The following is a 27,946-nucleotide window of genomic DNA, read 5'->3' as shown; positions in this document are numbered from 1 at the left end:
GTATTTTTTATTGTTTATGTTATAACATTTTCAGTAACAATAATTAATATTGTAGATCTTTCCCCCTGAAATATCCTGTAATTGGACCACTAGGAGGTGCTCTACAATTCATTCACAGGTGACCCCCAAAACAGAAACCCTTATTCTCAGCATAACATAACACTTATTAACAAATGACAAATTTTATTCACCTCACAAAACAATACAAAAACTCTTGTAGCCCAAGAGTCAGCAGAGTCAGCAAAGTAAATTTCAGAATGAAGATGAAATCATGGTAAAAATGAACAAAGTAGCCTAGGCAATAGATTATATTGGATAATCTTAACTGTGTCTTTCTCAATGTGTTATTACCATGAAAAGTCAATGGCCAACTAATGACAACATGGTCCATGGCATTGAAGACTTTGAAATTAAAAACCCTTTATCTTATAACGTTTAACTCTTACTTGTAAAACAATCAGTTTGACAAATAAAAAAATAAAAAAGGAAAAATACAACAACATTAATTAAAAGCATACCACTGTAGCCTATACAGTTACAATAGGTGAGTCTGGTGTTTGAAACATTAGAGTCATGAAATACACAGAAAGTCATGATATAGCCTACAGGTGGCAACTTGGTCAGTTCATCACTTAGCCTACAATAGGCTTATTCAGGGAAGTGCAGGAAATGGTTGAGTATTATTTTAGGTATAACATCTGTAGGCATATTTAGTGCCTATCATGTCCATTTATAGCCTTTACACATCAGCTTGTATACTTGTATGGTTAAAAAGCTGCAAATTCGCGTCACGTCAGGTCGTCACGTGGGTCACCCGTTTGAAAGTTCAAGACGTTCGGATAGACGTTCGGATAGACGTTCGATCGGTCGGTCGGTCGTTCGGATGTTTGATTTTGGCACGGAGTTCTCGCCATAATTAAAGCGCCGATCGCAACCGCTGGCACACTGCACTGAGCCGTGTTGAGTAGAGTGTTAAATACGTGTTAGAGAAAAAAATAATTAATAACTTCACTGCCACACGTGAATGACGCGTGACGTCTGACTCGACACTTCACTGCCACGCATGATTTACGTGACGACTGCGTCACGTCTGCGTCTTAAAATGAATGGAATAAATAGCAGAAAGAAAAAAAAAGACGTCGAGTCAGACGTTCATTGAGACGTTTGCATGTAGCAAAGTCATATTAAAGAGCCAATCGGAACGCCATAGAAGTCAATCGGACTACCCTGCACGTTGAAAAATGACGCCAAAGGCATACCCAGTGCGTTAAAAAGTGACGCCAAGGGGTTCTGGCCAAGCGTCCATATGTGACGAGTCTAACTGTGTCCTGTAAAACGCCTGTGGGTTGCATTGATGGTTGAAAGCCATGAGCGTCTCTCACACTCGATAAAGGGTGTGTGTTGAATTCGGCCAATATACTCCTGCGGGCAATTAAGGGATGATGGAACCTATATTGGCGTGTTTTTAGTTAGGATACCTAGCACACATTCACGTTTAAATTGAGTAGGCTACCAGAGGCTAATTTAAAACTAAACGAAATTGTAGACTATGCACGCTACAGTTGCTGAAAGCGTCTGATATCACGCACTTGGAAGTCCAACTGCGTTCTGTAAAACGCGGATGGGTTGCATTGGAGACCCTGAGCGTGTAATTACATTGCGGATGGTTTTACATTGAAGTTGGTTGAAAGCCATGTGCGTGTCATCTATACGCAAAAGGGTGCTATATGCGTGGGCAGAAAACGCCGAAGGACGTGACAAAACGACCTTATATGACGCCCTGAGATGAGAACTGGTTGCAACTTCAGTACATCCTATAGCCTAACTTAATTGTAATCTTATACCTGACCTTTAGATGATCATTGAAACGGTAGGCAAAAAAGTGGAGCAACTGAGTCTAAATGCGTAAGCAACCGTACATAGAGTCCATTGCCAGAAAATGTATTTTTTGGCTCATGTGGATGAAAGACAACAACTCCCAGAATGCACTTGCTTCGCTGCCCTACGAGGCCACTCCCAAGCCACGTCTACCGGTAAGATCGCGCAGTTAAACAGCTAGGCTTGGCTACTAATTGACGCAAAACTTTATCGTGAGTCTCCGTGACGAGTCTGCCCGGGATTTCGAGATCGCCCAAAATTTGCTTTCGCGTTCTACAGTCGCCATTCATTATGTTTACTGTGGCGAGCAGGATGAGGTTGAGGGGCGCGGGAGAACGGCGCGAGGCCGGTGGCGTGATTACTGATGAGCGATAGCCTACCTGTGAGACGCACAGGTCTCGTAGGCTATCTCTCACGGAGGAGCGGGAATTTTCTTAGCAATGCTAAAACGCACATCAACCGATCACTTGTTTAGCGTTCATGTAAAAACTCAGATGATTAACCAATCGGAATGAATTCAGTTAGACTGAAACAATAGGTGTGCATGTAAACAATGAATGGTGACTGTAGAAAGCAAAAGCCGAATCCCGGACATTTTGGACGATCTCGACGGCTGGACATGTCTGGGAAAAAGAGGATGGTAACCCCTACTACTCAGTTGAAAATGATAATCGGGTTGACGTCATAACCCAGCGTCAGACTGATGTCTACATCCAACGTTGGATAGACATTGCATTGCGGTTGAAAATAAAAATCGGGTTGACGTCATAACTCAACGTCAGACTGACGTCTACTTCCAACATTGAATAGACGTTGTATCTTGGTTAAAAATGAAAATTGGGTTGACGTCATAACCCAACGTCAGTCTGACGTCAATATTCAACGTAGGAAAGACGTTGCATTTTGGTTGAAATTTTACATTCACGCAATCAACAGACTCTTTCATCTGCCCAATGTGCATCACTGCAACCTTTCATGTGATGGAATAGATCTAAATACTTTCAAACTTATCACGATTCGTTAATCTCAATAGCTGTAATAGTAAAAACGTAGTAAAAGTATTCGAGAAATTTCCACATGTAATTCTATCTATTTTATATGCAAACTTGTCAGCCAATCACAGCAGTGGCCGTTTACACTGAAGTAGGGTTTCGGTGGAACAGCAGAATTATAGTAATGTCATATTGAGACATAATGGTTGGATGAGGATGCAAATCATCTCTTATTTGAGTGCAAAAGCTGCATGGACAGGAGTGTTTCAAAATTCTAAAAATAATAATTACATACCCCAAAGGTCACTTGATATTATACGTTTATTATGTGTTTATGCACTCAACTGTCATGCCCTAGGCCTATATAATGACATTGAATGAGTAAACAAGCGAGTGATTTTGAATATAATACTTTTTTGACACAAGCTTCTAAACTCTATTGCCAGTTGTCACATCACTATTGTGCTATAACTTCAAGTGGCATGTGCCACCTGCAAATGCCTCAAAATGAATCTGAATAGGCCACAACTTCCAGTGGGACGTGCCTCTCAAAACCAGGTAAGTCACAGGAGATGCCATAACTTCCAACGGCATGTGCCAGAGGCACCAATAAATATACCACCAAGGGCCCTATTTTAACGATCTGAAACGCAAGTATCAAGCGCAAAACGCAAGTAACTTTGTGGGCGGGTCTTGGGCGCTGTTGCTATTATACCGGCGGGATAAATGACTCTTGCGCCCGACGCAAATCTAAAATGGGTTGGTCTGAAGTAGCTTCATTATTCATAGGTGTGGTTTGGGCGTAACGTGAAATAAACCAATCAGAGCGACATCTCACATTCCCTTTAAGAGCAGGCGTGCTTGTTCTATAGTGGATTCCTATTATAACGGCGGATTTGCCAGGCGCACGCGAGGAGCGGTTCACCCCCGAGGAGACCGACGTTCTCGTCAGGGACGTTGGGGATGGAGAAACACACCCAAATTAACTTTGGTTAAACAGGCGCATGATAATTTGGGTAAATGTGTAAGCTAGATGTGTAGATGAGAGAATCAAAGTGTATGCGCGTTGTGCACACTCTACATTGATTATGGCCAAGCATGCGCCCTTAAAATAGCATATGAATAACATGCGCAACGCGCCACTGACTTTAAACTAGTTTTTTTCGGTCAGTGGTGGAATTGTTTTCTAAACCTGCAAAATAGCATGAGGGAACGTTTGCGCCGGAACACGCCTCCTCTTTGCGCTGAACCGCGGGGAGCGCAAATGTATTTCTTAGTTAACCGACGTGCTTCTGTGGAGGGAAAAGTCCGCTGTGCGCGGGTGCAAAATAGGAATGATACATGCGTCGGTGTACAAAGTCAATTGCGCTGGGTGCAAGATAGGGCCCCAAATGTTAAAACCCGATTAATCTTTGATTTAATTCTCACCAGATATCCATAAGGAAACATGGAAAACTTAGATTTGAGTAGGCTTAATAAGGTTATTCTTCAATATAGAACACAGCATGCAAACTCTGTCATGAAAATGCTGTTGCTGTTCTCAGCGAAATCATTGTGCTGCCTAATTTTTTTCATTTTCTGTAATGTATTACCACAGGAGTTGTTTTGTCACTAGATAAGTAGATGTCACCAGAATGTTTCATAATTTGGCATTAAGGAAAGTCTCAGATATTGCAAAATTTTAATCAAAACTTTAAAGAGAGTGTGAAACATGAAAGAGATATACACTTGTAATCATTGGATTTAGAGTTAAGATTAACATGTTGATTGCTTTATCACAGGCAAGTGAATATAGATACAGTCTGTGTAAAAAGCTTAATTAAATGCACATTTATTAGTTTCAAGCCATCTAGCATTCGTCCACAAGACATCTAGCATTCGTGAATGGGTGACAATAAATTGTCCATAGGCATGGTTGAAAGAGTGAATGTGTGTGTTAGCCCTGTGATGGACTGGCCATCCATCCAGGGTGTTTCCCTGCTTATGACCTGAGATGCTGGGATGAGCTTTAAAGGGATAGGCCATGCAATCCTGAAAAGGACAAGTGCCTTGGAAAATGGATGGATGGATTTAACAGAATCATACTCAGAAGGCTGAAGATAGATGCAGTGCTTTGACAATGACTACAACTCTTGTGTATTCAGACACTGGGTAGTGATTAATAGTGGCTTCTCATGTTTAATTCACCAGCAAAAGGAAGCAAAACACCAAGAGGATCATAGAAGAAACAGTCTTGGCACTGGAGTTGCAAAATATGTCCAGACATTTACTAAAAGAGGAGAGAAATACAGATGTTATGATAAATACGATAAATTGAAAACACTGTCTGCCTACACAATGGCCCTTCAATGGAAAATATTCATTTCATCACATATATTTTTGGAGTGTTCATGCAACTGTTTCATTTTAATAAATGTAGCATTATAAAAATGGTCCTGGGTTCAAAGCAGTGTGCTGAAATCTACAATACTGCAGCATCAACTATGCAAAACACTTATTCACTATATCACCATTATTAGGAGATTATTTTATTATTTTTTATTTATTAGTTATCTTATTTGTAGGGACTGTGGCTGAATTAAGAATAACATAGTAGCATACCAATCACTTTAAAGATATTGCAGAAATAGAGAGAGTAGTGTGATAGTATGCTATTTTGAATTCAGCGTATGTCTTCTAGCAGAAAAATGCAACCATAAATTTGCTTATTCAAATATTTTAGTAAAAATAAGTTTTAACATGTGGTATCTCTTTAACTTGCTAATGTATGCTACTGTGCATCACTCCACACAACTCTTTATTCATGATGACTATTATTATATATGACTATACACATTATAGCACAGCCTCCCTAATCTTATTGCTTAAGAATTGCAGTCAAACTAAAGCAGATATTGATAATGTAGTGAGTTTTTTCAACATTTTCCATCCACATAAAAAATCTGACCATACAGCAAGAGGTTGTGGCTTACCCCACTGTAGGTTCTGGTGGAGTTGTTGTTGAAGGTGTGGGAAGAGCTCTAGAAGGGAATATACTGTTAATGTATCCAATTTCCTTCAGAAAAGTGTTTCAAACAATGATCATTCAAAATTACAAACCTCCGACCTTCTATTCAAGCAACAATTTCCTAAGAATAGCACTAAATGAATTTGATTAATTAATAATAATTGTTTTTAAAAGGTATGCTACAGTATGTCGCTTTTTAAAATTTATTTAAAATGCCCCCAAAATATTATTAATAAGAAAATGTAAAAAACATATTCCAAACCATGTCTTTACTTTATACACTTAATACACTTTGATAAAAGTGACATAGTGGTGGAAAGAATATGGGAAGGGAGGAAAAAGTATTTTCCAAAGCTTTTGAGTTATCTCGCAAAACGTTTGTGTTCTCTCACAAAGTTATTTGCGTTTGCTCGCAAAACTTTTCTGTTCTCTTGCTAAACCTGTTGTGTTCTCTCATGAAATGTGTGTTCTCATGAGAGACTTCTTCACGGTGCTTCGTGCTTGTGTTTGCACAGCATCACTTGAGTGATCTACAGAGCCCCTAAAAATATAAGATTGGGAAGAAAAAAAATATGACGTGTGTTCACCTTTGTGTTCATTTGCAAAAACGTTTGCGTTCCCCAGATAAACTTTGTGTTCGCTTCCAAAACCTTTGTGTCCCCTCGCAAAAACCTTTGGGTTCCCCTAAAAAACATTGCGGTTCTCAAAAGGACTATATAGATATTTTGATTATATTTTCTCCCATCTCATTTTTTTTTTCCAACCATTATGTCCCTTAGGGGCTCTCTAGGGCCTACTACGAAACCCTGTTCTTCTGCAGTTTTATTCTTCTGCTGAGGGCCAAAAGTTACATAGTGCAGCTTTAATATTTTGTGGTAACCGTTTTATAAAAGCAATTTGTCACTTGATGGCCTGCTGTATTATGAATATAGTCACAACTAGGTTTTGGCATCTTGTGCTTAACGCCATTCATGATTATTTATATTCATACAAATATAGCAAATTCCAATTCTATTTGCCTTATTTCTTAAATGATGTTTAATTTTTCATAAGGACTAACTTTAAAAACGTTTGGTTTGTACAAAAGTACAAATCAAGCATAGCCTACCATAGGTCTGGCAAGTCACGTTACTCAAGCGCGCATCAGCTGACCAAGGACTTCTACCTAGGATCCGATGCCTATCACAGCATCCTATATATAAGGTCCATTCAGTTGCCTTGTCCAAATACCCACACTTGCGGTCTTTGCACTTGACCACTTGACTACTTGCATGACGTATTTCCTCTGTTTGGCCCAAGTGTTCAGTTAGGTGTAAAGACAGCAAGTGTGTGTAGAACTTTTGATTACTCAATGGGACACACTTATAGTCTTGCAAAAAATTCAAGTGTTTACAGAGCTTTATTTATTGTATTTTCAATACTTTGCATTTTAAAATAAACTTCGACATGTCTGTTCAGTAGTTGCTATGTAACTAGCAGAGGACACAAATCTAAAATTGTGGTGCCTCTAATTAAGTGATAAAAACAGTTGCAAATGTTGTACAAAATAGGCCTACATTATACTCATCTTTGTACCAATAAAATGTACAAAACTTTGTTTTTACTACCAAATTATATATATGTAATTAATTTAAATTACAGTGTAATGCTTTTCCTCGACATCTCGCGATTTCGGGGCACATGAGTTCCCGAACGCATGATGGGATACGCTTAGCCTTGACTACCGATCCATTCCGAAGCTGTATTCGGGATAGTGTGGGTTTTTAGTGTGCCATTTTAAAGACATGGGACTGTCTTGTGCACTTACTTCCTGTCGCGTGCACGCACTCTCAAGTTGTCAAGACCGCAAGTGTGGGTATTTGGACAAGGCAAATGTTAAAGTCCCTGTGAAATCAAAATTGACCCTATTTACTTTGTTAGCGCATATTACTAGTCTTGTGGTGAACAATTAATCCGTGCAAGTAAATATATATAAAAAATTTTTTTTACCATGGTAATCTTTAATCAAAATCTGAAAAGTTACTTCCGGTCTGGAATGGCGTCTTTTTCTGATGACGTAGGTTTGACGGCTTGGGTTTAAAACGCTTAACCACTCCCCTCAAACCGTTAGTCTGCTATGAGCGAGAGATGGAGAGGAGGAGCGCTAAGTAAAACCCTGCCCTCTGTTCAATATTCCGTTTCACTTGGAAATACGTCATAACACTGGAGAAAAGTTGTTTGCCACTTCCGGTTCACGGGGACTTTAACAGTAGCTTTATCTCGTTACTCAGGAGCTAATTAAACAGCGAGTTCAGCGGGGAAAACCGCATCATCTCAATAATTGTGCAACCGGGAATTTAGCGAGAATGATTTGTTCCCCTCACGGATTTCACCTCAGATTCAAGTTCGTGAACTTGAACACGCGAATTCGCCGCAATGATTATAAGCTGCTTGATTTGGAAGTGACCCGTGTAATTGCTTCTCGAATCACTGCATTATTGACATGGACTCTTTGCCGGCAATCTCTCTGAAGTTATACTAACATGACTGCCTCAAGAACAAAGTTTAGATGAGGTCTGCACTCCACGCACTGAACGAAGGAGAATGATATCAAGAAGGATATCAAGCATCCACGTCTATTTCACCCTCCATTCATCTCTACGTCTTCAGGAAGCTAAGCTAAGTTTTCCTTTTTTTATACTCATTGGTTAAAATCTATCAGGTTATTGGCAACATAAAGTCCTTGTTGCTTAAGGCTATCTGTAGGCTACCACACAATTGCTTAAAGGGTAACTAAACCCTAAACCAACTTTTTGTAATGATCTGTGAGAATGGGTCTTTATTAGTGCTGTTCATTGATTCGAGTAACTTTTTTGACATTTGGGTTTAAAGTGTTTTAATTCTACAATATATGGTGTAAAAACGTCTGAGTGCTTCCCTCTTCAGGTTGAACGGTGGCTACTGCAGTTGAATTTTCCTATTGGATGTTTGCGGTACAGCGTGACGTAAGCGGTACACCGCTACGTAAGCAGGTTCCAGTTCACCACGCCCTCCCTTGGTACGAGCTCACCACGCCCTCCCTTGGTACGAGCTAGAGCTACCACGCATAGTATTGCATCAGTTAGGATAGCTTCAAGTTAGCGCAGATTTATCTGTATTTAGTACAGTGGTCAGGAGGGTACGTAGGTGTAGGTTTGCTGGTTGCAACAGCACTGCTGGACTGCATAGCTTTCCAGCAAACTTGGAAATTAGGCGCCAGTGGAGCTCAAGTGTGCAACCAATATTGTCTGTAACGCAATAGAGGTGGAAATGGGCTTCTCCACACAGCTCGCGCTGAAAAGCGACGCAGTGTCAAACGCTGCTCCTCCTGCATGGACTCCACCACCGCAGCGGCATCTTGATGTGAGTGATCATATATATAATCACAATTTTTTATGGTTAGGCTAAAGTTAATCCTCTGGGGTCGACAAACGCGTCGGCGCATTTTGCTGGATTTTTTCACATTGCGGCAAAATATGAATATGCCTACAGAGAGCGCGCGCTATTGACATCAACTCGATAAAACTCATCAGATGCATGTACTTTATGTCGTCTTGCGACCCTGCTGTGAGTCACTCTCCATTTTAGAGTCTGACAGCAGCTGTCAATTAATCCGTCACTGCGAGTCTCAGGTGCACGCCCCACCGCTCAGCCCCGCCCTTGGTGCGTCCCGTCTATCTCCGCAGGGGTCTGCCCACTTTTCCAGCATTTTTCAAATATTGCCAGTGGGTGGAGTCAGGCTCTGACCAGGGGTTTAGTTACCCTTTAAAGCTGCAGTCGGCAAGTCTGGCAGATTGGGTGGGTCGACTTAGCCAAAATTTTGAATGTTTACAACTCCCATGCCCCTCCCCCACTACCAGCGAGCACCTCCCATCGTGGTCGTGCTCGTCAGTGCGTGTGTACCTGATTTTCTGTGAACGCGTCCGTCTCTTCAGCATCGATCAACACCATGGACTCGGAGGTAGGCTGCCCTGGCTAATCTATCCATAGATAGCAATAACCGAGGAATTGGAAGCTTGTCAGTAGATTTTCTCTCCATCACGCTTCGTATAATCTTCAGGCGAACTTCAGGCGTGTCGTGTGCATGTGATATTGTAATGTGCGTGAGCCGCGAGGGAGGGGGGATCTGTGGCGTGTGCACGAACTGTGATTGACAGTCAGATCGCACACCCCCCTGCGCTGATTGGACCCGATGATCCGGGAGCGGTGGATTTTTGCAAAACAAATAACACGCTCGTGAGTTAGAAGCTCGGGTTTTTTTCTAAAACCATCTTATTTATATTGTTCTGTCGGATTATAGTGTCGATTTCACTGAATATGATCAAAAAATTTTTGCCGACGGCAGCTTTAAGGCTTATTTGTTTTCAGTAAGGCTTGCGATTATATCGATAATGCCTTACTTATCTGTTGTCATTATGGCAACATGCTTGTTGCTGCCAGCATGCAACCTATAGGGATACAACACCTATCAAAGCATCTATAACAGTGATCTCAAACTCAATACCTGGAGGGCCACAGCTCTGCAAAGTTTTGCTCCAACCCTAATCAAACACACCTGATCCAGCTAATCAAGGTCTTCAGGATTACTAGAAACTTCCTTGCAGGTGTGAGTTGGAGTTGGTTGGAGCTAAACTGTGCAGAGCTGTGGCCCTCCAGGAATTGAGTTTGAGATCACTGATCTATAAAGTTCATTCAGTGTTATCAGCAGCTTTATCAAGTTGCTCAGGAGCTTATTAAGTTACCCTTCTCTATCCCCAGCTCCTCCTCTCATCCATTCAGGACTTGGCCTTTTGATATTCCACTTTGAATCAGACTCCATTCTTCTTGAATTATGTTGTTTCATTAAATTATTGTCATTAAGAACATTAATGATATCGCATTACCTTGTTTCTGTTCTGTTACCCTAAGGGGGTTATCGCTACTCTCCCTGCGCTTATCCTGGCTAGGCTGCATGGATGTGCAGGGAGTTCTTGCCCAGAACAGAACTAGGCTATACCATCAATATGAAGAACTATGCTAATTCTTAATCATCTTGACGATAGTGGTCCTGACAAACAACAAACAGTTAAAGGGTTATTCACCTTGCAGCACATGGTCCCTGCTGGGCACTTGCATCAGGAGAAATGTTGAAGTTCTTCACTGTCACTTTAGAGCAGGGTAGAGAGTCATTATGAAGGAGCCCTGAGATATCTATGAAAAAGTATCCAGGATTAGTGCAACATTTAGTAGGTGAGAAGAGAAGATAGCCTACATGTTATTGTGTTCACAAGAACAAGATGAGACGATATTTTAATGCTATTTGAAATATATTAAATGTTTTAACTAATCTAGAGCTGTCACAAACGATTATTTTAGTAATTGAGTAATCAGTCGATTATTTTGATTGAGGAATTGGATAATATTTTTTGTGGTAATAAAAATAGAGCCAAGTGAACAATAGCATTTAAAATGATTTAAAATAGGCTACATATAAAATAACAATGAAGGAATGATAATTGGTTCAAATAAAGTATCAAAAGCAAGGAATCATATGGTTTTATTGAACACCACTGTTAAAATACATAATGTAATATAGTACAGACAATAATCAATTTCGATACATTACGCATTATAACAAATACCTGCAGAGGGCGCCAACAGCCTGGTGATTGTTGTTGTTGCAACTTACAGTAACTTGTTACTCTTTAATATTTGGCCACTTCTTTAAGATAGTTAGAATTGTTACGACATGTGTACATCCAAACATGCAAACTCAGAGCGAAGGTTTACACTTTTTATTGAAATTGCGATGAACAACAAATCATTACGAAACCCGCAGCTAATATATGATGTGATTTCACAAATGGTTTTAATGTCATGCAGTGGCTGCAGCCTTAGAAAACGGTCTAATAATGTGGTCTAATGATTCTCGTCTGTGGAATGTGCCACTTCCACATGTTATTTTGCTGGTTAAACAACATGGGTAAATTTGCAATTGAGTATTTTTAAGTTGAGTACTCGAATTCAATCGAGGAATCGTGACAGGCCTATCTTGTAACGAATGTCACTTCAGTTATTTCTGAGTATGAGACAGAACAACATCATGCAAAAGTCACTTGAAGGCTAGCCTGCAAACCTTAATGCCTGTAACGCTGTGGTACGCAGGGGAGGAGACAAGAGGCCATTTCTTTAAATAGATGTCAATGGAGGAAATGCTTTATTACACTGAATAAACCGCTTTTTGAGGAAATGGCTTATTTAATGAATCTACAGCCCAGCGGCTAATCTTGAACATATTTGCTCTTAAACATTAGTTTTGGATTGATCTATTTTTAGAGTTTACATCAAAACTTTTTTTTAAATTTGTTTTTTTTATAAGAGTCACGGACAAATGTGCGACAGGTATGTTTCATTTTACGGTACTTCTCTTTTATTTATATGGTTTCCACAAACAGTAGGCTTCTTTAACTTTATGAATTGCTGCGCAGACCGATCTTTTTTTTTTTTGCAGCTTTTGTTGCTGAAAAAAAAAAAACTTGAACTTAACCCCTGAGATGTACCATGTGCTTTATATTTGCAGATTACCTTCATGGAGCAACTTAATTTGAATTTAACTGATGAATTGCGAGTGGTCATTTGTGGAGCAATACAGTTAGAATTCTATACTCACTTGATCAGTTTCTCATTTAAAAACAGCCTTATAAGAAAAAGTATTCAAATTTAGCTTACGAGTTGTGCTTGACAGATTATTTTATTCGCGGACTACCTTCATGGAACACCTGCAATCTAACTTGACTCCTGAGTTGCGCATGGACAAATTTTAATTACAGACTGCCTTTATGGACCAATGTGAATTTTTTTGTGCTCTGTTGTGGTTCCTTCATCATAGGTAAGTTATACCAGAGACAATTTATATAAGAGACATGCCACTTCCTCAATCCTCAATACAACTATATAAGGAAAACCCGTAACGGCAAAGATGGCGGCTGTATGCACATGTCCCGCCCCTCCCGCTGGAAAGCCAATCATCTGCTTTTAACAGTCAGCAGCTGACCACTAGGAGCGAATGTACAGTGACGTGACATAACTGCCATATTCAACCTGTGCTTTCGCGCTGTGGCTGGCACTGAGCCAAAGACGGACGCGCTCAGCGCTTGTCATAGGCTATATCACAACTGTTCAGTGTTTTTAACCACATAATGTTTATTTTAGGTTTCAGACATTTAAATACATGTAATTGTTTAAGTGCTGGCACAACACCGGCATTCTGGATAGAGACGTAAATTAAGTTGGTGTCGTGAACGTGAACCCTTGCGCATGCGTAGTAAAAGTATAACCTGTGGGGGAAAAGGCGTTTTAAACCTTATTTTGGGGCAAAGTCATCAAACTTTTTCAGCGATTTTTATCATATTTTACTGCTGTTTCTATACATGCAGTTTTTATGTCCCGGTGACCAGTGCAAAGTGCAGTTCTGACTCTCTGCCCATTCATTTAGATAGGAGCCTGGTCTTGTTAGTCCGAAATAGCTGCCCGGAGGCGTTGCCAAGATGGCGGCCGAGTGGCACGACTTGCCTAAAAGGACTTTGGTTATACCCTGCCATATGGTTGCACTTTTGCCTGTTACATTTTAGCTTTTCTTTGTTACCTCACATTTACAGCGGTAAGATTCAAAACCTTTTATATGTTCTTGTTATTGTTATGGTTTCTATTATTATTCAAGTTACTCTTTCCTGCTGTAGTTTTTTCTTTTTTCCTTCAATGCAAATGACTGCAAGTGTCAACTCTGGCCGATTGGTTACACCCAGCCGCAGCCGTCGAACGCACTTATCATGTAACCTACCAGCATCAGTTGTTGCATCACCGCCATTCTTGGCATAGTAAAGTGTCCATGACTCCATAGTATGCACACTTCAGAATCTTGCCGGAAGAAGTAGGTCATATGGGTTACTTTTTGCCTACTATTTTAGGAGTAGCCTACTGTGAATTCGGACATATGTCTTTTGTTTCCGTAGCCCATCTCTGACTCAGCTCCTTCATGCTGATATCACGAGACAGCTTTCACCTTGACAAGAAATATTAGGTGCTTTTGACTTCGGGTGCGGCTGGATGTAACTGATCGGTGAGATCTGCCGCTTGCAGTCAGGAAGAAGCTGAAAACAGAGATGTGAAGTCGGACACTTTCTGCTTCCTATAGTGACGCTTGTGCTGTGTTTGCATACTTTCACAGCTGAAGTGAAATAAATGCAATATTTGTCAAATAGAGATATTTCAGAGACATTTTCATTCAAAACATTATGTAGCCTACTGCTTAATACAGCATCTGTTTGTACAAGAATAAGTTCACCATAAGCCTACTCTATTTAAATACCAATGAAGTCGGGTCTACGTTATAACATCGCGGCGACATTAAAATACCTTTTACTGTTATAAAAACAGATTTTTGAGCTTTAGTGGAACTGAAGGTCAGAATAAACACGAAACACACGTGACCGTTGTCATGTGGTGAATCTGGCCAATCGTGGAAAAGCTGTGTCGTCATCAGAGCTTGTGCAGCCGCTCTTGAGAAGCTGCGCTGGCTGAGTCAGCTGTCTGCTCTCAAACCGCTCTCACAGTACTATGCCATATGTCACAATCATGTGGCATCAGCGATGTTTCAAGTCGGAAAACATTTCTAACTGGCATACACTGCTTCAAGTCAACCGCCAATTGGTCAGCGCAACACTGCATGAAGTCAAACAAGCCTATCGTTACATTTTAATATCGTGAGATCTCAGCACACAAGATCTGGTCACACCCCTAACATTTAGCTAAATGTTCTCAGAACATTTCAGCTGTAGAATATCGCAGCCGCCCATTTGAATTATTGCCATCATAGCCTCACACAGAACTTGTTCGCAAAATAATTGGAAAAGAATGCAGGGGTCTAAAACCATAAGTTGAATTTCTTTAAGTTGACACAGTATGACATTATTGCGCAAGATGTGGAAAAAGCAGTGAGACGCAGCGGTCACAGACATTTGTCTCTGTGAAGAGCACCTTTAGCGACACCTAAAGGTGTAGAAGAGCACCTTTAGCGACAGGATGCTCTCTCTGTCCTGTTCTACTGACAGACTGAGGAAGTCGTTTGTCCCTCAGGCGATCCGGCTTTATCTATCTATCTATCTATCTATCTATCTATCTATCTATCTATCTATCTATCTATCTATCTATCTATCTATCTATCTATCTATCTATCTATCTATCTATCTATCTATTTGTCTAGCTAGCACATGTTGTTCTAAGTGCAGAGGTGGACAGTAACAAAGTCAATTTAGGCCTACTTGAGTACTGTACTTAAGTACACTTTTTGAGTGTTTGTACTTGTTACTTTAATTTCACTACATTTGAAAGACAAATATTGTACTTTTTACTCCACTACATTTGTCAAGGTCCTTGAGGAAAAAAGTAGTTATGTATGTTAGGGCATGATTTTTTTCGTCTCTAAAACGTGATTGGATTTTTGCGGGTGACAGACAGCCTATCAGTAATCACTATTGTGTCATGTGTCTTGAAGTTTGGCGATTAGTACGATTTCTCTCTACTAGTGATCTGTGAGAGACAGTATTGTTGTCATAACTAACGGTTTGAAAGTTTTGTTTTCATGGCAAAATAAGTATTTCTGTTTTACTCTTTGTTAAAGCAGTATTGCTGTTGGGCAGTTATACAGCTATGGTTGTGTAGCTGTTTTTTTTTTTCTGATAAGTTTGTATTTACAGACCACTTGATTGTGCATGAATGGATACACATAGATGTGTACTACTTTTGTGGGGGTGGTAGGAGTGTTAAAAAAAATTGTGTGTTAAAGGAAGATTATGGATTTTTTTTTTTGTCAATTCAGTTGTTTAATTCCTATAGGTTTTGTGACATTCTAAAAGCTCTCAATTCCTCAGATACTTCAAACTGGTCAGTGTATTTACTAGGTTGCTTCAGAGGCATAAGGTACTGTATCAATGCAACAATAATAAAACATGCATTGACATTTACTTTTTACTTTTGATTCTCAAGTATTTTTAAAAACAAGTACTTATGTACTTTTATTTAAGTAAAAATCGGTCTTTACAACTTTTACTTGTAATGGAGTAATATTTGACCAGTTGCATCAGTACTTTTACTCAAGTAAGGAAGTTGTGTACTTTGTCCACCTCTGTCTATGTGAATCAGGCCTTATTCTGCCCGTTCTGTACTTAAAACATGGTTTCTCTCAGGTAACCTACCTTGCATGCTGAAGAGAAATATGATGCCACCACCCTTGATAAACTCTCTTCTAGTCAGATCATTGTTCACTATGGAATATGGATATATCATAAATGGCCCCACATATACAGTCTCATTGCCAATGGTGACTCGAGTTCCATTCTTTCCAGGATTGTCCCAGTAATATATGCCATCTGTTACAACAAAAATAACAAAATAATTTATTTGATCTTTAGCTAAGTAAAATGCTGCATATGAACACAGATGTGAAAGAAAAATAATAGGATCCTCACTTGGAAATGCCAAAGCAGGGTCAGTGGTGATGCTTTGTTCTAAGGACATGCGCTTCTGCATGTGTGGATTCTGGTCAAGCATCTGGAAGGTTATTTGTCTCCATGGACAAGGCCACTGCAACTGGTCATCATATGCACCAGATACCAGACGAACATACATATAAGAGTAATTCTGATACACCACTAACTTTGCCTGAAAGCGATAACCATCACTGGAGTAATACAATGGACTGAAATGTGTTGAAGATTTCCCTTTTGAAAAGTCCTTTATCTGCCATGTGTGGGGACACTCAGTCTCTGAAATATTGATATCATCCAGTGAGAAGCCTCCACTGGAGTTTCCAGCTCCTTTACGGGCTTCAAATACAACTTGGAAGATTTTATTTGCATTCAGTGACACATGATGCAGTTTCCAGTAATTACCAGGGAGTTCTGCAAGAAATAAAAGGTAAAATTAAGCATTTTAGGAACATTTTAAAAGCATAGTTCAACACATGTTTTTTCCCCTGTAATTACATTATATTTGAAGAAGAGACAGACCTGTGATCTGATCCATAAGTCTGAGAGTTCCTCTGTTGTCTGCTTCATTCTGGTACTCTCGGATCCAGATGTTGAGCTGGTCAGACTCATTACCACTGTGATAGTAGTAGAACTGCAGGCACTGGACTTTGCAGTCTCTCTTAGGGGTCATTGTCTTGCTCTCCATTCTGGCTGTGTCCCCTTCCTTTCTCCCCTCAGTGCTGAAGTGCATGAAAAAAGACATCCCTGCAGACATGAAAACAGGTGTATTAGTTGTGTGGAAATGGGTGGTACAGTGACTGCTTCTGTGGATGGAAGTGAAGCATTTCTTTTTGGGCAACAGAAATAAAATAAAGTCTCTTGCTGTAGGGGTGCAACAGATCACAGTTGATCCTTGATCCGGACGGACCAGAATCGGCACGCATGTGATTCACGGATCTCACCATTTTGTTCTTTGCTTAAGTAGGTGTGGTCAGTCACATTGATGCCACTCACTGACTCCACTCTCTGCCAGCCATAATCCACAGCAGAACAGACACTCATCTGACACAGAGATTCATCATCAAAACTGCAGTGGTCAAGGAAAGAGATGGAGGAATCTGTAATCCAAACAGACAAACAGTGAGGTAAAATAAATTGTACATTCATATTTTGCCCAGTTAGACATGTCCCTGGGTCAACATATTTTTATAATTGATGTTGATCCAGGAACAAATTTGGAATTTCAATTCTGCAAATCAATTCCCTACAACTTCCCATTCCCATTCAATGCGCTGTCCTTTTAGGAATAAAACTATAATATTTGTTTTCATGCAGTACTAGGAAGGACTTAACAGGACGACATCATCACATGACACAAATACGATTAATTTTTACAAACGAGGTAGGTAAACAAAAAAGTTATGATAAACTCCACATTTTTATCTGAGCATGTATGTAAATATATGTACCAACAAATATTTAAAACAAATATTCTAAAGTTAAATTCCTTATGCTGCGTTTACACCGCACCCGAATTGAGCATCGCTTGAACATTGGAACAGCGAATTGGACGTGCGTATAAAGCTATGGACTATGGAGAGCCATGAGGGCCAAACACATGTGAATTTTAACATACGGATATTCTAGATTTGTTAAAATTGATCTATAGCATGTTCAATGGTGGTAGCCTAGTCTATGACGGTACACCCCCCTAAGCTCACAGAAATGGTTAGACCCAAGTCTTCAGCAGCCAATGACACTGACCCATTCAAACAGTTTTTTAAGTTTATTTCATGCGTTAAATATGCGTTGAATACGCAATGCACTGATTTGTCACACGTATTCAACACGTATTTCACGCATATTTAACACGCTGAATACACGTGAAATATGCATTGTTGACGTGTTAAAATTCACGTGTTTTTGGCGCTCTTGGCATAATCAGGACCACCAGACGCGTCAACGCGTCTTTACATTAGGCTTGTTTGAGATGCGCCTTGCCTTGCCTGAAATGTATGCGAGAGTAGGCGGCTGCAATGAGGGAAGGAGTGAAAAAAGCGCAGGCAAGACGGACAGTTCTCTCTTCTCGCAGTGGACCTGACACCTGTGAGATCAAAGATGGATATCGCGGGATTCACGGGAATCATGGGATTCACGCTTGTGCACAGTGTTGCTAATAAACTGGATGTAATTTAAGTTCTGTTGCTTTTATATGAAAATAATTATAATGAACAAGACACCCATTTAATTACATACCAAAGATGTGTTTATCAATCATTTTACTTTAACCCTTGTGTTATGTTGCGGGTCAATTTGACCCGTTTAGATTTTCTAGTTGTTGGAAATACTGGTTAACCTATGTTTTTTTTCTTGATATTTTGTGACTTTTTCTCATTTATCATCATGAACATGCATGCAAAGTTTCAACATGCTGGTGTTTTTTGACATATACAAACAAAATTACTGTTCCTTTCGTGATGTTCGCGGGTCAATTTGACCCGCATATTTTAACGCTCTAAGGCAACTGTACAGACCCAAAATAATAACATTTCTTGGTTATATTTTGTTATTTTATTTTTTTACTACCTTATGAAGCTAAAAAAATTGGTTTTCCACACTTATTTCAATACAGAAAAATATTTTGTCAGCCACAGATGGTAAAAATTACCTATCATTTATTTTTTCAAGCTACCTGAAATAATATTAAACCTTTTTTTTTCTTGATATTTTGTGACTTTTTCACATTTATCATCATGAACATGCAAGCAAAGTTTCATCATGCTGGTGTTTTCTTTTTTACATATACAAACAAAATTACTATTACGTTTGTGATGTTCGCAGGTCAATTTGACCATCATAGGCAGCTATTCAAAAGCAACTGTACAGACACAAAATAAAAACATTTATTTTATGTATGTCAGGGCATCAACTCCAGTTCTAAAGTGTAAGTGTATCTAAAAGTGCTCTAACCCAAACCAAACACACTTGAAAAAGCTAAATCATGGTGTTCAGAATTAATTGCAAATTACAAATGAAAGTCTGAGACAGACACAGATAGTAAAATAAGCTCTCATTTATATATTCAAGATATCTGAAATATATTGAGACTTCGACATAGACAGCAGGAAAAATTAGCTCAGATTAATTGATTAATTGTTCAGTTATGATGTTCTAAGCAAAAAAAAAAAAAAAAAAAAGTTAAAAAAATGTATATGCAAATATATATAAATATAACGTTTATTCAAATTTTAAATAGTTTTAAAAAATGGTTAAAAAACATTTTCATTAAATCATAATCTTCAGATATATATTTTTTGGAATATTTGACAAATGTTGATATTAAAAGTTTACAGTTTGAACCTGAATCTTTGTTGTTTTTCATAGTGTGATTTTTGAGGAATTGTATTGAATCCAATGCGGGTCAATTTGATCCGGACCATAAGGGGAGTGCACAGAATTCCAACATAACACGAGGGTTAAAGGGCACCTATGACTCTTATCACAAGATGTAAAATAAGTCTCTGATGTCCCCAGAGTATGTATGTGAAGTTTTAGCTCAAAATACCCAACAGATAATTTTTTACAGCATGTTTAAATTGTCATTTTTTGGAGCTCAGAAAAACATGCTGTTTTATAGTGTGTATCCCTTTAAATGCAAATGAACTGCTGCTGCCGGCCCAGGGGGCGGAGCATCACGAGCTCGCCCTCAGAGCTTTAGATGGCTCAGAACCAGGGCAATCTCATCTGATAATAGGCTTGTTTGAGATGAGCAAAATCTGCGCAGAACCGATCACCGGTGATCAGCGCGAGATGCATGCCGGTTAGAAATGTGTCCGAGTGCGGTCCGCCTTGCTCTGATGTCATGCTGACGTATGTCAAAAATCTCTCGCGAGCGCAAGGCACACCTGTCGGATTCTGCAGTCGAGCGCAGTTGCTCTCCACTGACTGCGCTGATCAAAAGCATGATGGGAAACGACTTGCTGACGACACAGCTTAATGTTTATTGGTTTAAACAACCGTGATGTATTGTTCTCTTTTAAAATGTTTGATTTTAAAACTCTGATATCATGTTTTATGTGTATACGTTATGTGTGAATATTCCCAAACTATCTAACAGTGCGATCTCTATGGGTTATACAATGTAATTTTTATTAAAAAAAGAAAAGAAAAAACACATGTCTGTATTAAAGAAAAAAAGACTAATAAACATGTATTTGGAATGGAATTTAATAAGTAGGCTACTTTGGGTGTCTGGTTCATTATATTTATTTTCATATAAAAGCAACAGAACTTAAATTCCATCCAGTTTAATAGCAACACTGTGCACGAGCGTGAATCCCGTGAATCCCGCGATATCCATCATTGATCTCACAGGTGTCCGATCCACTGCGAGAAGAGAGAACTGTCCGGCTTGCCTGCGCTTTTTTCACTCCTCCTCTCACTGCAGCCGCCTACTCTCGACTACATTTCAGGCGAGGCAAGGCGCATCTCAAACAAGCCTACTATCAGAACAGAAACCAGTGTTGCCAAGTCCGCTTATTATAAGCGACTTTGGGCTTGTTTTTCTGTAAAGTCGCTTACAAATATTGGTAGTCGCGGGTCGCGGTTTTTTTGGGCTTGTTTCTAAAGTGTAGTTGCTTATTTGGGCTTGTTCCCAGCTCCATAATAAGTTGTCAAGCAGAAATTTTCTATATGTTTTTTAAACGTGGGAGTTTGTCTTGCCTGTTCCCTCTATCCCTCCCCTTTCCCCATACACACATGATACAGCAGAGTGCAACGAGTACTAGCCAATCAGAGGCAAAGTAGGGCAATCTGTTTTTTTCTGGTTTGGAAACGTCAGTGAGTGACGTTTAAATGAAAATACGCGCGAGTCGCGACTGTAGGACAGTTTTTCAAGGAACAAAAATGCCCGGGACAAAGTGGGCGAAATACGGGAAGAAATATAACAGACTGGGAGAAAGAGAAAGATAATGGTGGTGTTATTCTTCATATATAATGAGGCTAAAGTGTTATGAGTCTTAAGAAAAATGTTTTAGACCAAGCCTCATCCTCACCTGTTCAAATGGTTTTAAAAATAAATAAATAAATATCATCCTGAATTCACAAATTCTTTATTTATTATTGCAGGGACTGCAGAAGATCCCATTTTTAAATAACTATAACCCAGAAACAGGAGAAATTATTGATAATCTAGTGTGCAGCAATAAAGTGGCTCCTGCTCTGATAAACAAATGAGTGAGTTAGAAAAGACTTAGGCCCATCCACACTACTGCGTTTTCGTTTAAAAACGAAGACCTTTTGCTACGTTTGCACCTCCCGTCCACACTAAAACGGCAAAAACGGAGACCCAAAACGGAGAAGTTTAGAAACGCTGCCGACCCGTTTTTCGTTTTGAATCTCCGGAGGGCGTTTTAGTCTGGACGGGTCAAAACGGAGGACTTTAGAAACGATGACGCAGAGGCTCACGCTCGGCTCTATGATTGGGTGTCATCATGGCGTATATCTTTGCTAGCAGCTGTTGTGCAAGTAAATTCTGCATTTTACAATGCTATAACTGCCTACATGCGCCGGAGGGAAGCTATTATTCGAGCGATCTGTGACAATTCCCGTGTGCAGCGGCGGTATCGACCGTACATGGAGCGTCGATTTTGGGTTAACCCGGGAAGAACCAGCGCATGGTGGGATAATTTTATCAATGAAGTTGTGTTTACACCGGCACGCGCATGCCCAGTGTTGGTGAATGGTCACGTGATCCGCGTTTTCAGTCGTTTTAATGTGGACGGAGATCAATTCTAATACGCAACTAAAACGCTGGTGTGGACGGAAATCGTATTCGTTTTAATTCTCCTTTTCTAAACGAAAACGCAGTAGTGTGGACGGGCCTAGGTCTCTTTAAGTCTTTTCTAACTCACTCATTTGTTTATCAGAGCAGGAGCCACTTTATTGCTGCACACTAGATTATCAATAATTTCTCCTGTTTCTGGGTTATAGTTATTTAAAAATGGGATCTTCTGCAGTCCCTGCAATAATAAATAAAGAATTTGTGAATTCAGGATGATATTTATTTGTGTGCAAATTTTAATTTTAGTTTAATTTTTAATTATCAGGTTTACTGTGTATATAATGTCCTGAAGCTCAGGGGGGAGAAAAATAAATAAACTGTAGGCTACCGTGTGTACAGTTTTGCAAAACTGCGCACAGTTTACCAATCTGTCCACATGGATGTAAATTGACAATCTGTACCCACAGTTTAAAAACCGTGTACACAGTTTATTTATTTTTCTCTTCTCTGAACCTAGGGGTGCTCCGTAAAAAAGTCGCTTGTTTTGGGCTTGTTTTCACAGGCCTGGTTGCTTATTTGTCTCGCGAGATCTGGCAACACTGACTGAAACTCTCAGTTGCGGTGATCATTTTGACTCGGAGTCGGACAATAATGCCCACAGAGCCAGAGAATATGCTGTATGGAGATATAGTTTAGTTTAATTATGGTTATAACTTATTTGTCATCTGCTTTTATCCACTATTAATACAAGCCTGCTGTAGCAAACCCCATCCGAATGACGACCAAAATATACTGACGAGTTCAGTGAAGTTTATTGTACATCACACAAAAGATGAGTGTTAGTTTTACTCCAGAGAATCACTGTAAGAGCTGAATAAACACAGTATAAGAAGTGCGCATTAAAGTCTTATCCATAAACTCTCTCTCTCTCTCCCTTTCATTATCATCAACATACACAGCGAAATACACAAAACACTCATTACAACTAACCGTAAATGAATATATACACACCTTTTCAGTGGGTGCTTAATAAACTGGTAAACCTTATATCCGTAAAATGACTCGATGAGCTGTCATAAAGTGCGTGCTCTCACTTTCATTTCTGCCGTGGTCAGTAACGTTAGGCCTGTCGCTCCGGAGACCGTATGGATCACAAACAGTACAGATCCATCCTCGAGTAACAACGAGAGTAAATGAAGACTGCTAAGTTCATTCTTACATCCAACAACAAAACACCTCAATCACTTAGGAGACATTCTTGTCTACAGCTGCTCAAGCGTCAAAACAATGGCAGACTCTGTGTCCATCTCACTCAGGGTGGGTCTATGCTCAAACTGTAGTGTCAATCAACAGTCGTGGGAGGGGCCTGTGCAAAGTGAAGCACTTGGTGGATTTTTATCATTATAGGGTGGTTGTGTACACACACTGCCAACACACATTTATGTTCAAACACCATGTAAAAGTGAATTTTGCATAATAGGTGCCCTTTAATTACAGACATGTTTTATATATTTTTTTTATAAATATGACAACAATCAAATAACCCATAGATCACACTGTCAGAGAGTTACTAACTAGGAATACTAACAATTTATACACATAAAAACATGAGATCAGAGTTTTCAAACAGTTTAAAAGAGAACAATACATCACGGTTGTTTAAACCAATGAGCATTAAGCTGTGTCGTCAGCAAGTCGTTTCCCATCATGCTTTTGATCAGCGCAGTCGGTGGAGAGCAACTGCGCTCGACTGCAGAATTCGACACGTCCGCCTTGCGCTCACGAGAGTTTTTTGACATACATCAGCATGACATCAGAGCAAGGCGGACCGCATTAGGACACATTTCTAACCGGCATGCATCTCACGGTGATCACCGGCGATCGGTTCTGCGCAGATTTTGCTCATCTCAAACAAGCCTATTGACTTAACATGGAAATCACTCGTTCCAGACGCTCAATTCCCGTTCAGTGTGAACGCAGCATTAAAGGACAACACGTTTTCCCTTCTCTACCACATCAGACTTCAAATTCTACTAAAATGTTTAACATCCACAAACTGCAAAATGAAAACAATGTGTGTAAAATACTCACTGCATTTATAGAGTTTGTTGAGCTCAATCGCATCATATTCACTGATGTCCAGGCGTTGGCCAATCACATCTTGGAACTCAGGAAGCTTGGTGATGATCGTGGATCCATTACCGTTACTGAAGGCATTTTTATCATAATGCATCACAGAGTAATAGTCATATGGGGTGCCTTGGGTGGTGGTCACATTCTCGCTGTATTTATCAAAATTTCCCTCATAGCCTGAAAATAAAGACTAGAGTTAAGGTGATTATTCATAAAGAATGGCTTATTAAAGTGCTGATTAGTTAAATGGGCACTGCAATCAGTATGTCAGTGAATATCTGTATTTTACCGTTTTACTCTTTTCCTAAAAATAATAAAAGTTCAGAGCAACCTTTTATGATGTTTTCAAATTTGATGGTCAAATAATCATCTCTGTCATATCTTGACTGCTCATGCCAAAATCCTAGTGCATGGAGAAACTCATGCTCAACAATGGCTTTTATTCCACAGCCTTTTCCAATGGAAAGAGTCTGACCTCCAGAAAATGTGCGGCCGACATATGACCAACACCTGCAAAATAAGAGAGAGATAACGGCACATTCACGCAGCACATAGGTGCATTAATATTTTGTCTGGTAGTGTAAAAGAATTAGTTAACTCATGAATGTTTTAAGGCCCTTTCACACCAAGATCGACAACTATAACGATAACTATAGGCTTAGCATCCACACCAGCGGACAGTAATGTTCTGTTTAATATAAGTGCACACTGAGTTTTGTCATCTGCCACTTTTTTCCATTAGCTGAAAAAAAAAAAATCTGAAAGCAATTCTAACGATATTGTTCAGTGAGAAGCCTCCACTGGGGTTTCCAGCTCCTTTACTCACTTCAAATACAAATTAGTTACAAATACTATCAGTTATCGATATAGTTGAGGTGTGGACTCTGCTATTCTTTTATATTTAGAATAATTTTTAGAACTATATCTTTATTGTTATAGTTATCACTCTAGGTGTGAATGGGCCTTTATACTATACATTCAGTATAGCATAGTTTAGGCTGTATCGGAATAGTCTATAATACCACATATTACTAATATTGTGGATTACTAACTGGAAGCATACTGTACCCTTCAAGACTCTCCACAGAGATGTAAAAATCTTCAGCTGCTCGGGGCTTAAAGTCAATACATGATTTCAGTCTGAACTGCTCAAAAGCTCTCAAAATGACTCCTTTATAGTTCATTCCTATAATCACAATCAAAAATACATGATGGATGAAAAACATATAACAGTAAAACTACTTTAAAAAATGACTTTTTTTTGTTTGTAAGTGAGAAATCCATGTTTTCTTACCGAGATTCACATTCAGCTCATAGGGGACAGGAATATCCCATCGGTACTCATTCCCAAGAATGGCACTCCTTTGATTAGGCTTTAAAGCAAATTGTTTTAAGTACCCTTAGAAATATCATATTGACTGATGTCTAAATTATCCAATATTCATAATTATCCATGTACTTTAAGAATTTCTTAGAACACAACTCACCACCATGATGTCTCCTTCTCTGAGATTTAAACCTAGAATTCAGTTTAAAGTAAATATGCTTGTGTTCAGTTTACTGTAAATATGCTTGTGTTCAGTTTACAGTAAATATGCTTGTGTTCAGTTTACAGTAAATATGCTTGAATAAAATAGGAGTATAAATAATGATTTATGAACAAAAACAGATATGTTAGCTTACTGATAATATAAATGTACTTTAGTTCTTGAGATATTATAGTAGTTTTACCTTTGTTTATATCTGAAATGTCCTTCCATTCCTCGGTGCCTTTGAGGAGAATATAATGAAGGAAACAAAAGAAGACAAACAGGTTATGTCGGAAAATAGAATTGAGTGCTAGTCAACATAATTTTAGTGAAACAATCTGAAAGTAAAATGAGAAAAAAAAGAGCAATCAAAATTTCAGACCGTAATCACAACAGGATATTTTACACTGTGAAAGTGAGACATATTACAATAACATTACAACAGATTCACGTCAGTGACTGAGCTGTACTTACCATTTATATCAGGTTGTGGCTGAGAACATGAGATATGAAAACAATACTTAGACATCAAACTAATATTTTTAAAAATCAATAACTGTTTATCACCTTTACAATGACAATGTATTATAACATAAACCTTCTACTATCCAACTTACCATTGGTGATGCAAGACAAAGTGCCAAAGCCAAACTCAGCAGAAGAAAAGCACATAACTGCATTTTTACTGGGAATCATAATGATTACATTTTATGAATAATGTTTTATTATTTGTATTAATTTTGCATTGCAAGCAAAATACAAGCGATACACCAATTATTTAATAATGTTGAAAAAACTACTACCTTAATTACATTTAAGTCCATGAAAATATGTGATTAAAAAAGAAAAGTGGGATACATACCAGTTCAGTCATTAACAGCGAAAGTTAAAACATAAAACTGCTTGACCACCGAGCTTGACAGGTAATAACCAAGTGAGAGTCCCTTGAAGTCTGACAGGTTATTTAAACATGCAGTTAGTAGTTTTATTTTATTTACTTCCTTATGAGCTTCCATTGGACAATGACACACACACACACACACACACACACACACACACACACACACACACACCGCATTTAGCATAGAACAATCCATCAAAGTTACTTAAACCTGTAATGCAAAAACATTATTTTGATGTGTTCTGGTAATATTTTTTAAAATTTAAACTTGAATTTTTATGTTTTTAATGAAACTGTCTTGATAATTTTGAAAACTGGGCAGTGGCTTTCCAGTTCCCAGCATGCTTTGCAGTGGACTGGATAAGGAAAATAAAGGTTAAAAAGTTTTTGGTAACACTTTATAATAACATTCAGTTATAAGTCACTTATAAGTTATTAGTTAATGATGAATTAATCATTTACAAAACATGACTATACATTCATAAATGATTAATAAATTATATGCTAACATTTTATAAATGTTTTGTTAGTTCGGTTATAAGTCATTTTTAAATGATTAGTTAATGATTAACTAATCATTTACAAAATATGACTATATGTTTATAAATTATTAATAAGTGGTATGCTAACGATTTACAAATGTGTTGTAAGTTATCAGTAGTAATATGCTACATCATATGTCAAAATGATTGATGGCCTCTCTAATTGATTAATGGGTTGACCTTTGCCCTTGCCCTGACCTTGCCCTAGTGTTGACCTGCCCTAGTGGTGACCTTACCCTCCCGCTGACATAGTCACCTTTGACCTTGTATCCTCCGGGGTTTGGAAATGACCTATGACTGTTGATTAATGGGTAATATTTATGACCTTGTGAGTATAAGGGATTCATTGATGATTATTTGAACTTTGGCCCGGTTATAAAGTTATGAGGGTTATTTTTGAGCTCTGACATCCGGTTGTGTCACATGCCATTCCAGCACATAGTGGGGGTTTTCCGAGCACAGTGGAAGTGATAAAAAGAGATTTTCTAATAATGACGTATATTTCACACTAAAGTTGAAAAACATTCTGTTCTTTAAAAGAATTAAAATGAAATGCTTATAAAATAAATATATAATATAAACTAAATATCTTGCTAATTAGTTAAAAAACATTCTGTTCTTTAAAGCTATATAAATGAAATGCTTATAATATAAAATGA

General features: G+C 38.7%; 1 protein-coding gene across 2 annotated transcripts; it reads right to left on the bottom strand.

Moving 5' to 3' along the window:
* LOC307172482 (meprin A subunit beta-like) lies at positions 1 to 27,946 on the bottom strand. Of its 2 annotated transcripts, XM_079894893.1 has the most exons (16): positions 26,707 to 26,905; positions 26,462 to 26,529; positions 26,319 to 26,337; positions 26,047 to 26,085; positions 25,803 to 25,834; positions 25,610 to 25,688; positions 25,384 to 25,501; positions 24,647 to 24,825; positions 24,274 to 24,492; positions 17,363 to 17,518; positions 16,941 to 17,165; positions 16,401 to 16,832; positions 16,128 to 16,301; positions 10,977 to 11,085; positions 5,843 to 5,890; positions 1 to 5,139 (listed from the first exon to the last, which is right to left on the bottom strand). In XM_079894893.1, exons 2-16 carry the CDS (start codon positions 26,522 to 26,524, stop codon positions 5,049 to 5,051), a joined length of 1,983 nt encoding a protein of 660 aa, XP_079751019.1. In that variant the 5' UTR covers positions 26,525 to 26,529; positions 26,707 to 26,905; the 3' UTR covers positions 1 to 5,048. The 2 variants fall into 2 exon arrangements, with proteins under 2 accessions (XP_079751019.1, XP_079751020.1); XM_079894894.1 differs by having other exon boundaries at positions 26,462 to 27,946.

This window comes from Squalius cephalus (assembly GCF_949319135.1).
Source record: "Squalius cephalus genome assembly, chromosome: 15".
Classification (NCBI taxonomy): domain Eukaryota; kingdom Metazoa; phylum Chordata; class Actinopteri; order Cypriniformes; family Leuciscidae; genus Squalius; species Squalius cephalus.
The sequence above is the reverse complement of the archived record's forward strand: the minus strand, read 5'-3'. Positions and strand labels throughout refer to the sequence as shown.

Excerpts from the sequence above, each read along its gene's own strand:
- LOC307172482 (XM_079894894.1), bottom strand. The coding sequence starts at position 26,524 with ATGCAGTTATGTGCTTTTCTTCTGCTGAGTTTGGCTTTGGCACTTTGT. Across the intron at positions 25,689-25,802 it reads GAGAAGGAGACATCATGGTG|CCTAATCAAAGGAGTGCCAT; the intron begins GTGAGTTGTGTT and ends TTTGCTTTAAAG. Across the intron at positions 11,086-16,127 it reads ATTTCTCTTCAGCATGCAAG|ATATCTCAGGGCTCCTTCAT; the intron begins GTAGGTTACCTG and ends ACTTTTTCATAG.